This window comes from Excalfactoria chinensis, chromosome 10, assembly GCF_039878825.1.
Source record: "Excalfactoria chinensis isolate bCotChi1 chromosome 10, bCotChi1.hap2, whole genome shotgun sequence".
Taxonomy (NCBI): domain Eukaryota; kingdom Metazoa; phylum Chordata; class Aves; order Galliformes; family Phasianidae; genus Excalfactoria; species Excalfactoria chinensis.
Window position 1 is genome coordinate 16,363,833 of NC_092834.1, and position 13,412 is coordinate 16,377,244.

Sequence of the window (13,412 nt, forward strand, 5' to 3'; positions counted from 1 at the left end):
TACCTGAAGGTGTGCTGCACTGCACATGGGTTAGCTGTCTTAAAGCTACATACATACCTCCATATATTTGTTAGTATAGAAACAGCTGAAGTTTGTCACTTTAGCTTAGTTTTCTGTTGTGAAAACTGTATTCAGAAAGTCTGCTCCTGTCAAAGACCCAAGCAGCAAGTTCCAGGTGCCATTTATCTAATGGCCTGAATAAAACCTGCCACATGTCTAGCTATTTCATCTACAGCCCTGCCAACAGAGAACACAAACTTCTGAGCTATAGAAACAAAAAGTAATAATAACTAGCAATACTCATTCACAGCCAACCCTGTGGGCTTAATGACCCTGCTGGTGAGCAGGCTATATGCTTATGGCCTCAGCAGCACTGACTTAGCAGAACATGGATGGAGAAGGGCACGAGGCTGCTAACGGGTTTTGCAGCTACAACTCCGAGAGCTGGAAGCTCTCTTTGAGCACCAGCATAACATGTGAAGATGACCTAGAAATGGAAGCTGGCTCCTTGTATCATAAGAGATAGTTCAAGTTTTAAGAGGCCACCAGAGAGGTCTCTGCAATTTCTGCAGTTTTTGTTTTTTAAAGAAAAATTTGTTATGTGTTCTTGGAACCTTGAAAAACAGCAGACGTTGTGCTTAAGGAAAAAATAAAATCGTTCTTAATTTTTCCCAATTGCAATAGTCATTCACACTAACCAACAGGGCATTAAACTGGAAGGATGCTGTCTGAACATTTAACTTACTCCCAGCAGCACCTGGAACTTTGAAAGAGTTTTCCAATAGTTTATAAAAAGGCAGGCTTTGTGTCTGAGTTATGAATGGAGCAAAGCAAAGGTGCTCCACAGCCCTAAGAAAGCAGGAAATGGAATATAACAGCATTAGCTCTACTGCTTTCCTTCTTTGGGAAACGGATGTCAATTTAACCTCACGTTGTACTTGTTCCCATATAATATCTGTCAGGAACTTACAGCTATTTTTTTTGCATGCTCTTGTAGCAGGAACGAATGAAACCACATCAACTGCATCCCCTGAATGCAAGCAGATCTGCTTAAAGCAGTTTTATTTCTGTTTGAATTAAACATCACACAGTGCTTAACAGAATACGTTGTTAATTGAAAATACGGTATGTCCCGCTATAAGTAAACCGTGATCTTAATTTGAGGTCTAAGCTCTGGCACAAAATCATCATTTGGTAGTCTTCCAAGTCACAAACACTTTGGTCAACAGGTCAGTATAATTACATATTTAAAATGCTTCCTTACAGACTGAGTAGTATTTTTCATTCTCCCAGCTGCTGCTGAGCACTGTAACGCCAACTCAGCATCAGGGGAACTGGGTGGACTTGCAGGAAGTATATTCTGCACGAACTACAGGGAATGTAGGGATTTTATTCTTTTTGAAGAGCAAAGTAAGGATATTAAAAGCACATTTATTTCCTAGGTGCTCTTTCCTAGCACTTCGTATCTGGCCCATAATACATCAAGGGTCATTGAAGATCCAAAAGCACACAATGCAGTGCTTACATTCAAATTATTCAAATATCAGCATAAAACTACTGAGAAATTACAATAATGGTACACAACAGAACATACCGGGCTTGGCCGCTCTTGTGCAAAAAGCATCCTTAACTCTCTTATAGCACAAATGGAATTTTTAGGGATTAGACATTTCAACCCTTCTACTTGTATGTGCTACAAAGAGTAATTCCTCTAATCCACAAGAATTTGGATTTACTTGTTTGCAGAAGCCCTTTCAGCTAGCGCTATCTTAGAACAACTGCTTCACTTTAAAAGTCTCAGAGTACAGTGAATGAGAAGCCCTAGTCTGAAAACCAGAGGTTGAGTGGAAATGCCTTCCACCTTGCATGGCAGCACAAAATAGGGTGTAACTTTTTTCTTTGAGCACTGTAAGGAGGAAGCAGAAGCAGTGAAGCAGATGTTAAATGAATATTCCAGCAATACAAAGTGACAATGGAAGGACCAATCGCACTTACTTAAAAGGAATCCGTGAAGCTGCGTTCAGGTTGGCGGGAGCAGTCATTGCTTGAAGAACGTGCTCAAGGGCAGTCAGTCCTCCTGCAGCCCGAAATGCTATCTGGTCTGCTGTGTTCTACAAGATCACAATCAGAGAAGAGAACCAACAGAAGCTTTTAGAAAATTCATGCATAAGCCAGGTGCCTAGAAGACAACTGCCCTGAGTTTGTGTGTCAACACAGGAAATCCTGAATACAAGCATTTATCATGATGAACAGCTCTGAAAAGGAGCAGTGAAATGCCAGTACACAGGAAAGAACATTCTTCAGAAGGCACAGGAGCAGAAATACTTATGTTATGGTCTCAAAGGCAATGCGTATATACCACACACTATATTTAGCTAACACCTATAGATTAATACCATAAATCTTTTCCATAAGAACAGACTTATCTCAGCAGCTATACTGCAATGTTTTTAATATGATTAAGCAAATACAAACCAACTCTGTTTCCTCTTTCTTACATACTTTCCCAAAAGGAAACTACCTCCAGGCTTGTTTCCTGACGTGATCTGTGTATGCACAAAAACGCTTATGCAGATCACTTTAAAACACGAGTGCCATCGTTATGTTGATGAAATCCAGTGACGTATTTCAAAGCACGGGAACCCCGCAAATTCAGTTCCTTGTCTGGAAGAAAGCCTGGCAGCATCAGCAGGCAGAGTGCCAGTTACTAGAAACGCTCTCTGGCAGATGCTGTTGAGGATACAAGCTGGTTAGTTCTTCTGCCTTCTCAAATTAATTGCTTGGAGTTTGGGAAACAGGTTTTTAAAAAAGGGACATCGTTTTGGTAATGCTTCAGTTATGGGAAACTACCTAAGATTGAAAATGTCACTTGGAAGATTGGTGCAGTTTCTCTCTTTGTTTCCAGTCAGGTGCTTAGCAAGGGACAGCAGCTCAAAATTATTACCCTCCCAGATCTTTTGTCTAATCCACTGCTTGCACCTTATCAAAAAGGCACCTGAATTAATCAGTGCTCTTGGATTTGAAGTATCACATTTGCTTTTGGTTTGTTCTGCATTCATCATGCTATGGTGTTGCTTTTAAACAGATCCTTGTAGACCAATTCTGTACTGCTAGCATTATAGATTAGCTTCTTATTCTAGGTGTTTCCTTTGCTCTTCCACTTAACAGAATTTTACACCAAAATGCCATTCTGCCATCGTTCTTACAGTCTGCAAATGTTACTAATTGATACTTATCTATTATCTGCATTACTACATCCAGGCCTGGGGCCCCAGCACAGGAAGGATGTGGAGCTCTTGGAACAAGTGCAGAGGAGGCACTAAGATGGTCAGAGGGCTGGAACACCTCTCCTGTGAGGAAAGGTTGAGGGAACTGGGATTGTTAAGTCTGGAGAAGAGAAGGCTCTGGGGAGACCTCGCTGTGGCCTTTCAATACTTGAAGGGATCGTACAAACAGGAGGGAGAGCGGCTGTTTACGAGGATGGACAGTGATATAGGGTAAGGGGGAATGGTCTTAAACTCTGAGACAGGGGAGGTTTAGGTTGGATCTTAGGAAGAAGCTTTTCTCACAGAGGGTGGTGATGCACTGGAACAGGTTGCCCAAGGAGGCTGTGGATGCCCCATCCCTGCAGGCATTCAAGGCCAGGCTGGATGTGGCTCTGGGCAGCCTGGACTGCTGGTTGGTGACCCTGCACATAGCAGGGGGTTGGAATCAGATGAGCACTGCAGTCCTTTGCAACCCAGGCCATTCTGTGATTCTATTGTTCTGTGTCACCTTGTATTACCACTGACCTGTATGACAAAGCAATACTGTGTCTGTGTTTGAAAGACCTATTGGGATAATTACAGCTTTCACTTTTGTAGCACCAAAGGCACAGAGCAGATCAAGCACCTTCTCAGTATGAAAAGTGACAGAGATAACTAAGTCCCTATTTGGGAAGGGCAGAAACCAGTATGGCACAACTCTGCTGCCTGAAAGAATGCTCCAGACTTCCAACTTCATCTCTGGAATTATTAAGCTAGATGCTCAGGAAAACAGTCTCAACTTCACTAAAGAAACAGCTCTGAGTGCCTGCATGCTTAAGTGGGAGGCTTATTTAGCAAAGCAAGCAATGCAATGGGGTTCATATTTGTTGAACAGAAGAAAACCCCATACATTTGTTGACTTTTAACAGTGGAACTCTTTGGCTTTGCATATTTTCAGAAATATAACTATTTATAAAAACCATTTTGAGACATCTCAATCATAGGTCCAGAAGGACGCCGGAGCTCTCATGTTAACCAGTCATAAGCAGGAGAATGCGGCAGGAAAACCACGCAGGGAAAAATGATCATTGCTGTCATTCAGGTGTTTCTCAATAGAGAGGGGAAGAGGCACAAAGGATGCCACCTAAATTTGATTTAAGCATTACAGAACTAACAATGGAGATGAGGCCTTCAGAACCAACGATGTAGCACTCAAAGCTAACGTAAGAAAAAGAAATCTTGTTTTCAGAAGTCTCTGTCAGTGTGAAATACAGCAGCCTGGTTTGTACAGGAAGAAAGCTCACACAGCTGAAGTGATGCTAAGTATGAATTTGTCATTTTTTGGATCATTATGCACTTGTCAAAGTTGGCTGCCATGTACTTTAAATGATACAACAGCATATTCACCATGTATCTCTTCAGAACACATGCACAGTAATGCACAGGTGGCAAACTGAACAGAAATAGCCATAAACGTAGTGAAACAATCTTTAGGGTTAACTAATAACTAAGCAATTCAGCTAACTTCTAAAATTCATCTTTGTTTTTTAATGTTGTCAAGCAATCAGGAAAGCTCCCTGCACACCGTGTGGCTGACTTATTTTCCTACCTGTTACAACACCTTCATGGATTTGAATTCCTCTTCTCCTCTCCTATGGCTTGAGTGACAACTGACTAATAGGATTACAGGCTCCGTTCCAATAATACAGCTCAGCAACTTGCCAGCAAAAAATGACAGCCTAAACCTGAATTACATGGCCTGGGAATCCATCCAATTATTAACTAAAGTAACTGTTATTACCTAACCTAATCAAAGGAGAAGCAGCTGTTAATCTTTGGTGGCCTGCAGTGTAGCAGCGGTCAGGCTGGATGAACCGTCTCTGTACTTGACTCCTCTACAGACAATAATTATGTCCTTTGTGATCACGAAGGAAAGGCTTCCTAACCTTTCAGACAGAGGCAGCAGATGGGAACAACTAACTGTGTGTTCATTAGCAAGACAGGGCAGATTTTATCATGGTTTGGCATCTGTGGCACCTTTGGAAGCGCCATTTACCCAACGATACCGGCAGGTTTGGCAAATTCAAAAACAAGCAGGCTAAATACAGAGTTCAAAACAATAACTTTGTCTCATCGTCTGACATTTGGTAAAGAAAAATAAACACAGCTAAACCAAGTTGTTGATGTTATCTTTCCCATCACACCCAACCACCCTGCTCAGATACACACACAACATAGAAATACACAACAGGGCCAAGCGACCCGTGCTGGTACTTTGCTGGGTTTAGCCCCTTACATCAAAGAAGCTAAATAAAATAAACTACATGGCTCGGAAATAAAATCAAAATGAAAGAAATCTCTGAGTTACTTACGAAAGTCATCAGGCTACTGACTGACATACAGGGAGCAACAGTCACCAACACTATTTGATGCCTACATACAGAAGCAAGGCCAGAACGCTCCCCCACTCCAGCTTTCCATTGGATGCTGGGCAAACTGGAAAGTTAGTCAAGAAAGCCTGGAGGTCAGAGCAACCTGCCTCAGTGTGAGGCACTGCAGAAGCACAAGTCAGTGCATGGCAGGGAAAGCAAAGACACAACTGGATCTCAGGAGGGAAGCACCTGAAGGGGAAGATGGTTTCTCATAACACACAGAAGCTGAGAAGGCATGAATTCAGGTAAGAAGGTGATTTTTTTAATGCCAAGAGTAATTAATGACTACCATAATATACTAAGGATATAGTCGACACTCAATCATTTGAAGTTTTTAAATCAAACCTGATTATCTCCTAGAAAAATATGATCCTAGTTAGATCGTAATTTATTAATTTGGTGCAAGAGTTATTGGGTGAAATCCAACGTCCTGCACCAAAGTACTCACTTCCACACATTTCTCCTGTTAAAGCACTCCTACCATTTAGTACATAGAGGAAAATCAGAAGTGGTGAAGAGCTTTAATGATTTCATGTCAGCTTTAACATCTCTGCTCTATGTAACTGCAGTACTTCACAGTTTGAATAGCAACACTTGCATGTGAAACCGTCCTGAGCTATAAAAACACTGCTGTGTAAACCAACCCCTCTTAAACAAACCTCCACAATCAATATTCCAACATGGATTAATATTTTCCTTCCCCAGCTATGGGAATGGGTTCTGCCAGTCCCACCAACTAGGTTTGAATGCAAAGCTGAATGGAGCAAATGGAAAAGCCTTTTTAAAGAGACAGCACGAGCTAAAATGGTTAGTTAGGAAGTATTTCTGAATCAAACCCAAACCCTTTGATACTTTCTCACTTCTATTTCTGTAAGAACACACTGAACTCGCACGATTATTCTGCACTTGTTGAGCTGTTCACTCAAGGGAGAAGTAATAACTAATTAGTAAAATATAACTGAAATCCATCTTCAGAATGCTCTTTCCTTTTATCCCGTGTTTGAAGATTCTATCTAAAACGCCAGAGGCCAAGAAAAGCAGTTCAAAGCTGCCTTCGAAAAATAAACTTGACAACTGAAGCTTGGGCTGGATATCCTCTCTTTTTCCCCCCTTCCCTTTATATAAACACTTAATGTCTGCATGCACATACAAAATCACCGATGTGATGATATGAGTGTAGAAAGTATATGCTCTCATACTGGTCCTCCAGACACAAAAAGTCATGCACCATCACTGGAGAGAGATAAAGAGTTCTGTTCCCTGTAATACTCCTCTCTTGTGAAATTAATACTATAACAATACCTCATTTCTCCTTAAAATGTGGTTTTCAAACAAGCGAGTCAACCTACGGAGTATCAAACACTGTGCACCAATGGGAAAATGCTGTAAAACAAACTAGGTGCAGGATTCAAGTATGAGTGGCTTTGTACCATTGCATACTGTTGGGGAGCAGTATTCAGTCACATTTAGGATGCATCCATTGGGTATTTGTACCAACGCCTCCCTCATGAGTTGCCTACACATCAAGCTCTTCAGGTAACAAGCAAAGCCACAGTAAGGATAGCTTGAGTAATGCTCCTTCACACCTTATCCCACAAAGCTAAGCCGAATCAGAAGCCTCACAGATAAGGCAGCTCCTCTGGTTTCCGTGTTTACATTCCATACAAAACAATCCTGGTGGTTTCATCCAGGTAAGGAGGCTCGCCTACCTCAGCGCAGCACCTGAGATGAGAGGTAGGTAAATGGGTGGTAACTTGCAGAAGGGGTTTCACTCCCTGCATGATGCTCAGTACTGGCATGCTTCCCCTTTTTAAATTAATAATTATATTAGCTGCAACAACTTTGCATATATTTATAATAATACACTAACTTCGGTCAGAGGGGACCATTAAGATCATGTAGTTTCAACGCCGCTGCCAGCTACTAGATCAGAATGCCCAGGATCCCATCCAACCTGGCCTTCAATGCCTCCATGGATGGAGCATTCACAAGCTCTGTGGGCAGCCTGTGCCAGAGCCTCATCAACCTCTGAATAAAACATTTCTTCTTAACCTAAATCTCTCTTTAAAGGAGAGGAGATCTTTTTGTCCTATCACTGTCAATGTAAAAAGTCAGTCTCCCTCCTGCTTATATGCTCCTTTTGAGTACTTGAAGGCCTCAGTGAGGTTTCCCTGGAGCCTTCTCTTCACCAAGCTGAAGAAGTAAAGCTCCTTCAGCCTTTCTTCACAGGAGAGGTGCTCCAGCCCTCTAAGTATCTTTGTGGTCCTCTTCTAGACCTGCTTCAACAGCTCCACATCCCTCCTGTGCTGGGGGTCCCAGGCCTGGATGCAGAACTCCAGATGGGGCTTTAGAAGGGCAGGGCAGAGGGGACAATCCCCTCCTTCTTCTTGCTGCCATCCCCGTGTTGATGCAGCCCAGGATATCATTGGCTTTCTGGTCTGCAGGAGCACACTGCTGGCTCATTTCCATCTGGACCCCCAAGTCCTCCTCCACAGGACATATATGCACATGACATGCCATTTAACTTGTGCCTATGAACATTCTTTAATTCATACTTTCCCAAACACCTGCCTACACTGTAAGGTAAACCATACTGAGCAGGGCTCCTTATTGAATTACTGCATTACCCTATCAAATAGCATGAATCTTATCAAACAATCCTCCACGTTCTGCAGTGTCTTTTCAGCTCAATGTCTCAGTGAGGCACTCTACTAGAAATTGTTGATGTTCAGGGCAGAACCCTCACAATCCCAATTGGGAACTTTCAAAGCTCATTGAAAGCCTTAAAGCAGACAGGTAAATGCAAGCCAGTGAGCTCCGCATCATCTGCTTAGCTGCTCTTGCTCATTTCAAGTAGTCTTAACAGGAAGACAATGTTGTTTGTGAAAATAAGACATGTCCTTGTAAATATTAAGACAGTACTAAGCATTACACCACTTGTGCTTACTAAAAAAAAAGGTTTATAAATAACCAGACACCTCCTATGTGTATCTATTTAAAAAAACACAAGGCTAAGGGTTTAATTCCCCACAGCCAGGAACAGTCCCAGATCTCCTTCATCTGCTGAGACCCTTTGGACTTCTTCAGTGTAACTTCACAAACTGAAGTTCCCAAACAAATTCACTACAAGTACCAGTACATGATTTTGTCCTGTTCTCTTCCCAGCAAGTTTTTGGAATAGAAGCAATCCAGGGAACAGAAAAGCCGTAGATTTCTTGCATCACTGATTCATTGTTAAGTCCTGGCTGATGTTTCACTATTGAAAGCTTTTAGCCACAAGATAGCAGCACTGATTTCAGCCGAATTTAAGACTGTGAAAACTGGCACAATCCAGTAGAACTAAAGATATTAAAATTACAGGGGAGATGATATATAGAGAGGGAGCTATGGCAGTTCGTTGGAAGACCTGCAGGGCAGTCAGGAACACTTGAATTCTAAACACAGCTTTCACAATGATTGCCTTGGGTACCCTCTCGTAACCTCTTGGACTATTTGCTCATTACCCCATCCACAAGACAGTAATAAAAGGCTGCTGTGTAGATGTGGCTTTGAGAAGTATTTCAAGTGAGAGCATACAACAAAGGACACCTCTAGGTGATATGGCTTCATGGCAGAAAAATACTGGCAAACGTGAACATACACCAGCCAATTAAACAAAACCAAACCTTCAAAGCCTACAATAACATTATTTTACTATGATCTTCACCTGAATTGGCACCTGCTCATTAGCAGAAATGTGCCTGCACAGGGCATTTTCTTACTGCCACATGCTCACTGCAATGCCTAACTTTGCACTGGTGCAACTGGACCGAGTGCCACCACCACTGACAGACAGGTCCAACACACAGAAAAATATAACATTAAGAAAATACCAACTGTGATCACTTACTCTGCTTTTGTAATATCAAAAATATCTCTTGTCCTGTAAACGCTTAATGAAGGACTGACTGCACACACCTTGGAACGTACATAGAAATCAATGCAGCAGTTCTAAAGGCACGCTGTGCACACTAAATTACCCTCCCAATAATCTTGGAATAAGAACACTGCAGAGCTTATCTGTGAACTGAACTTGCCTTGTAATACCATTTCCAGCCAACATGTTAAAAAATAGTCTGTGGCTGACCTCTAGTAACAACTTCCTATTTATATGTTCATCTTGAGAAAAAGGTTAATCCACAGATTACAGAAACTCTGGGCAAACAAATTATTGATGATATAAAGCTGCCTGGTCCAAGTTGCACAAGGCAGCACACATCTGACCTATTGACTTCCTCCTGGCAGTGACAGGGAATGCCTGTCTGGGTAGCAACAGTCTGGGAGTCTGAAGAGCACCTCCTGTGTTTGCACACAGCTTGCTCTTGAACCAACAGCCACCATGGCATTACTCCGCTGCCCACCCCCAGCTGGAGCAGGGCACCTTCCTAACTGCAGCACTGGTTTGTGCCAGGTGGAATGAAGACAGTGAGGGACAGCATGCCATGCATCAGGATCTGAACACCCTCCACCCTTTCTATGCCATGTTTCACAGCAGCGTGCATCACTGGCACTCAGGACCAACAGATGCATACATTAAAAAACCCTGATTTCCCGATTAAAGGGTCTGCAGCACTTGATTAGTTTTTGAGCAGGGTTGCTACACCTCAGGTTTTCCATCAGTTATATCTGTTTGATCAGTTCCTGACTTGGTGCTTTCAGCTCAGGTTCTGTATTTTATAAGGACAGTTATAATCTTGGTTAACACTCCTAGCAAAGGAAGCATACATGCAGAATTCCTTACATTACGTTCTGTATTCACACAATTATGAGATTTTTTTGGTGGCACAATATGGAGAGCCAAGGACCTGAATCCAAGTTTGAGCCACTGAAAAAGACCTGTGTTTAAGCCTTAAAATTTTATAAACTTCATAAACTTCGCATTTTGACTTCAAATAATTTTTAAACTCTTGCAGTTCAGCTTTAAATATGATTAATGGCTTCCCTTCCCCTGACATCCCAGCAGGCTGGAACTTGCTACTGCAGTAGTGTCCAAAGTTAATATGAAGGCTTTACAACCCACGGCCACAGACATGCACGCCCTGCAAAGCACAGGGGCACAATGCTGCTCAGTGCTCCCGGCCCTGGCCCTGCATTAGGAACCTATTTTGAGTCTTAAAGAAGAGACAAATCAGAGTAAATACCCTCTCTGTTAAATACCTGCAGTCAAGCAGACACTCGCAGGTTTCAAGAACTGACATTTCAGGATCAGCAAAAAGAGCCACGTCTGCTTGAGCATTTTGTAACAAAATTAATGGTAATTCTCAGTACTTCCTCTTCACCAGTGTAAATCCAAAACCTAATGGAACTTCCCCTTGCACTAAGCAACTGCTTTTGCTGTGGCTTTGGTGAATGCCTGTAGGACAGAAAGGAGGATCCTACTGATAAAGAGTGACATAAAAAAGCACTGTTAAGTCAAATCAGAATCAAGAAACATCTCTTTCAGAGCCATTAAGAGTAACATTAATTCAGTGTGATCTCCTCAATCACAGCACCGATAACTTTGGCGTCCATCATAAGAACACAGAAAGAGGTAGGAGGAGAAGAGCCAACTGCTTTTCTATCTGATGACACCACAAAGTAATCTGCTGTTCTGGGTTTCTAAGCCCTTCCTCGCTTCACTTACTGCAGTTTGCTACTTCTCACAAACATAACGTTCCAGTGAGTTCAGCTTCCAGAAACACTACCTAAAGAAAATACCTGGATGCTACAAGTAACACAGTTATGAACTGTACAAAAAGCCCCAAACAAACAACCTGGTGCAGATACTTTATCTGTGCTGTTTTTATTTAAAGACAGAAAAAAGCTCAACCCATTCTCAGTACAGAACACACCATACATTTAGCCAAAATAAAGCTTAATGTTTTAACTCCTGATTATCTATAAAAGGATAGCTATAGCTATTACTTCCATTAAGAACAAAACTCCATAACCCAGAAGAAAGCCAAGAAAAAAAATTAAGGTAGCATTTATTTTTTAAACATGGTGGCCACTAAACAGTCACTTCTTGGTATAAAAGGAGGCTTTTGGTGAAAAACATGAGCCAAATATTAAAATCTTCATATGGCTCAGAGCCAGCAGACACCCATTATGCCTGTGAGGTTAGGACACAACAGCCATGCTGCAGCGCTGTGCAGATGGAGAAGAGGCCCAGGAGTGGGGCTGGGGGGCAGCAGTGGCTCCCAGCCTGGGCACAAGCCTGGCCAGCCAGAGGTCAGCCTGCTGCAGCACTGTGCTGCACGAGATCAGCTTACCACATTGCTAACTCAGCCAACAGCAGCTTCTAAATCTACCTGTTTAACTGTGGGTATGTCCATGTTTGTGTGTTACATGTGCACAGTGTATATATATTACACATCAGTAATCCTTTTTTGCATGATAAATTTGATTGCACGTTTCCATCTTCACAGGCTGTATAACCTACATAAACACCCTGTGCATCAAACCAAGGAGAAACCTGGAGCTACAAACAGCAGGAGGGGAGCTGTGGAACTTCTCAGCCCACCTGTGCACAACATGCAGAAGCAGCAGTGGGGGCTGCTGCAGTGCAGGGGGACTCAGCTGTCTGACACCGATGGCACAGCGCTGGATTTCCTGTTTTAAGACAGCCATAGGGAAAGACAAAGAGCTCCCAAAATTAACAGGCAATTCAGCCCAGCAGGTTACACCTTTGGCCCCAGAGGTCTCGCCAGTATTAACCAAATTTAAATCTCAGGTATGTATTTTTAGTTCCAAACCTGAATGTGACTTCCAAACAGCACTGCACTGCTAGCAGGGATTGAAAGGACATGCTGTTTTTTCTGCCAGTAGTGTCCTCTAGTGGAGAAACGGGAGATACGACATAAACTGGAAAAGAAAGTGCTCTGCATCAAAGAAATTGTCCCCTGAAGGAAAACGCAAATACCTCAATCACAAAACCACCTGTAAAAGTTCAACCCTTTGACCAAGCTTTACGCTACTGCAGTAATGTTCAAACATGGAAGTCTGAGTAACTTTTGCAGCCTTCAGTCAGACAGAGACAAAGCAGTTACAAGGCAGAAAGGCAGCTGGCTGAGCAAGTGTTTGTGCAAGGGTGGCACTGGGCCCCTGTCTGTGGCATAGGTGGGTTTGAGACCACCAAATAGCAACAGGGATTTGGGGCTACAAGCTGAGGGGAACCTTGACATAAGGGAGAGCAGTCTTCACCCTTTTCACATGCAATGTCTTACAGTGCTTTTTCTGATGTACTAAGAAGGTGACCGACCAGCTGAGAGCTCCTGTGACTTCAAATAACCCTCAGTGAAACCAGGGACCGTACACTGGGTTTCTCCCAGAGGTGTAGGTGCTCTTACCTTAACCTGATATGATGGGTGACTGTAGCCTGTCTACAGAAATGTCCTGCATCAAAACGAGCAATCTATAATCCTATTCTATTTAGCAAACTCCAAAACTCATCTGTTATCAACCTTCTTTCTTCATCTCTTTCTTTTTCACTAACCAAAACATTCTCATGTAGAAAAAAAAACAAAACACGAGTTATTTTAGGACCATTGATTTTTTGCTACCGCCATTTTATTCCCACCTGACCCTCTGATGCTCCAACAGCAAGAATTATTAATTCTGTAGAGACGAATGAATCACTGCTTCCTCTTCCAACACTGCTTTTTTTCCAAGATATTATTCATTCTTGCCTCTATGCAGCCTAACAGAACTAAGCTAA

The 13,412-nt window shown here is 42.4% G+C and overlaps 1 protein-coding gene across 1 annotated transcript in view; it reads right to left on the minus strand.

Annotated features, from left to right (window-relative positions):
• The window catches only part of SCAPER (S-phase cyclin A associated protein in the ER), a 134,963-nt gene that overhangs the window by 47,175 nt on the left and 74,376 nt on the right, over window positions 1-13,412 (minus strand). Inside the window, exon 24 of the mRNA XM_072345196.1 lies at window positions 1,996-2,111. Within this exon, the coding sequence (XP_072201297.1) occupies window positions 1,996-2,111 (116 nt within the window). The remainder of the gene's footprint in view (window positions 1-1,995; window positions 2,112-13,412) is intronic.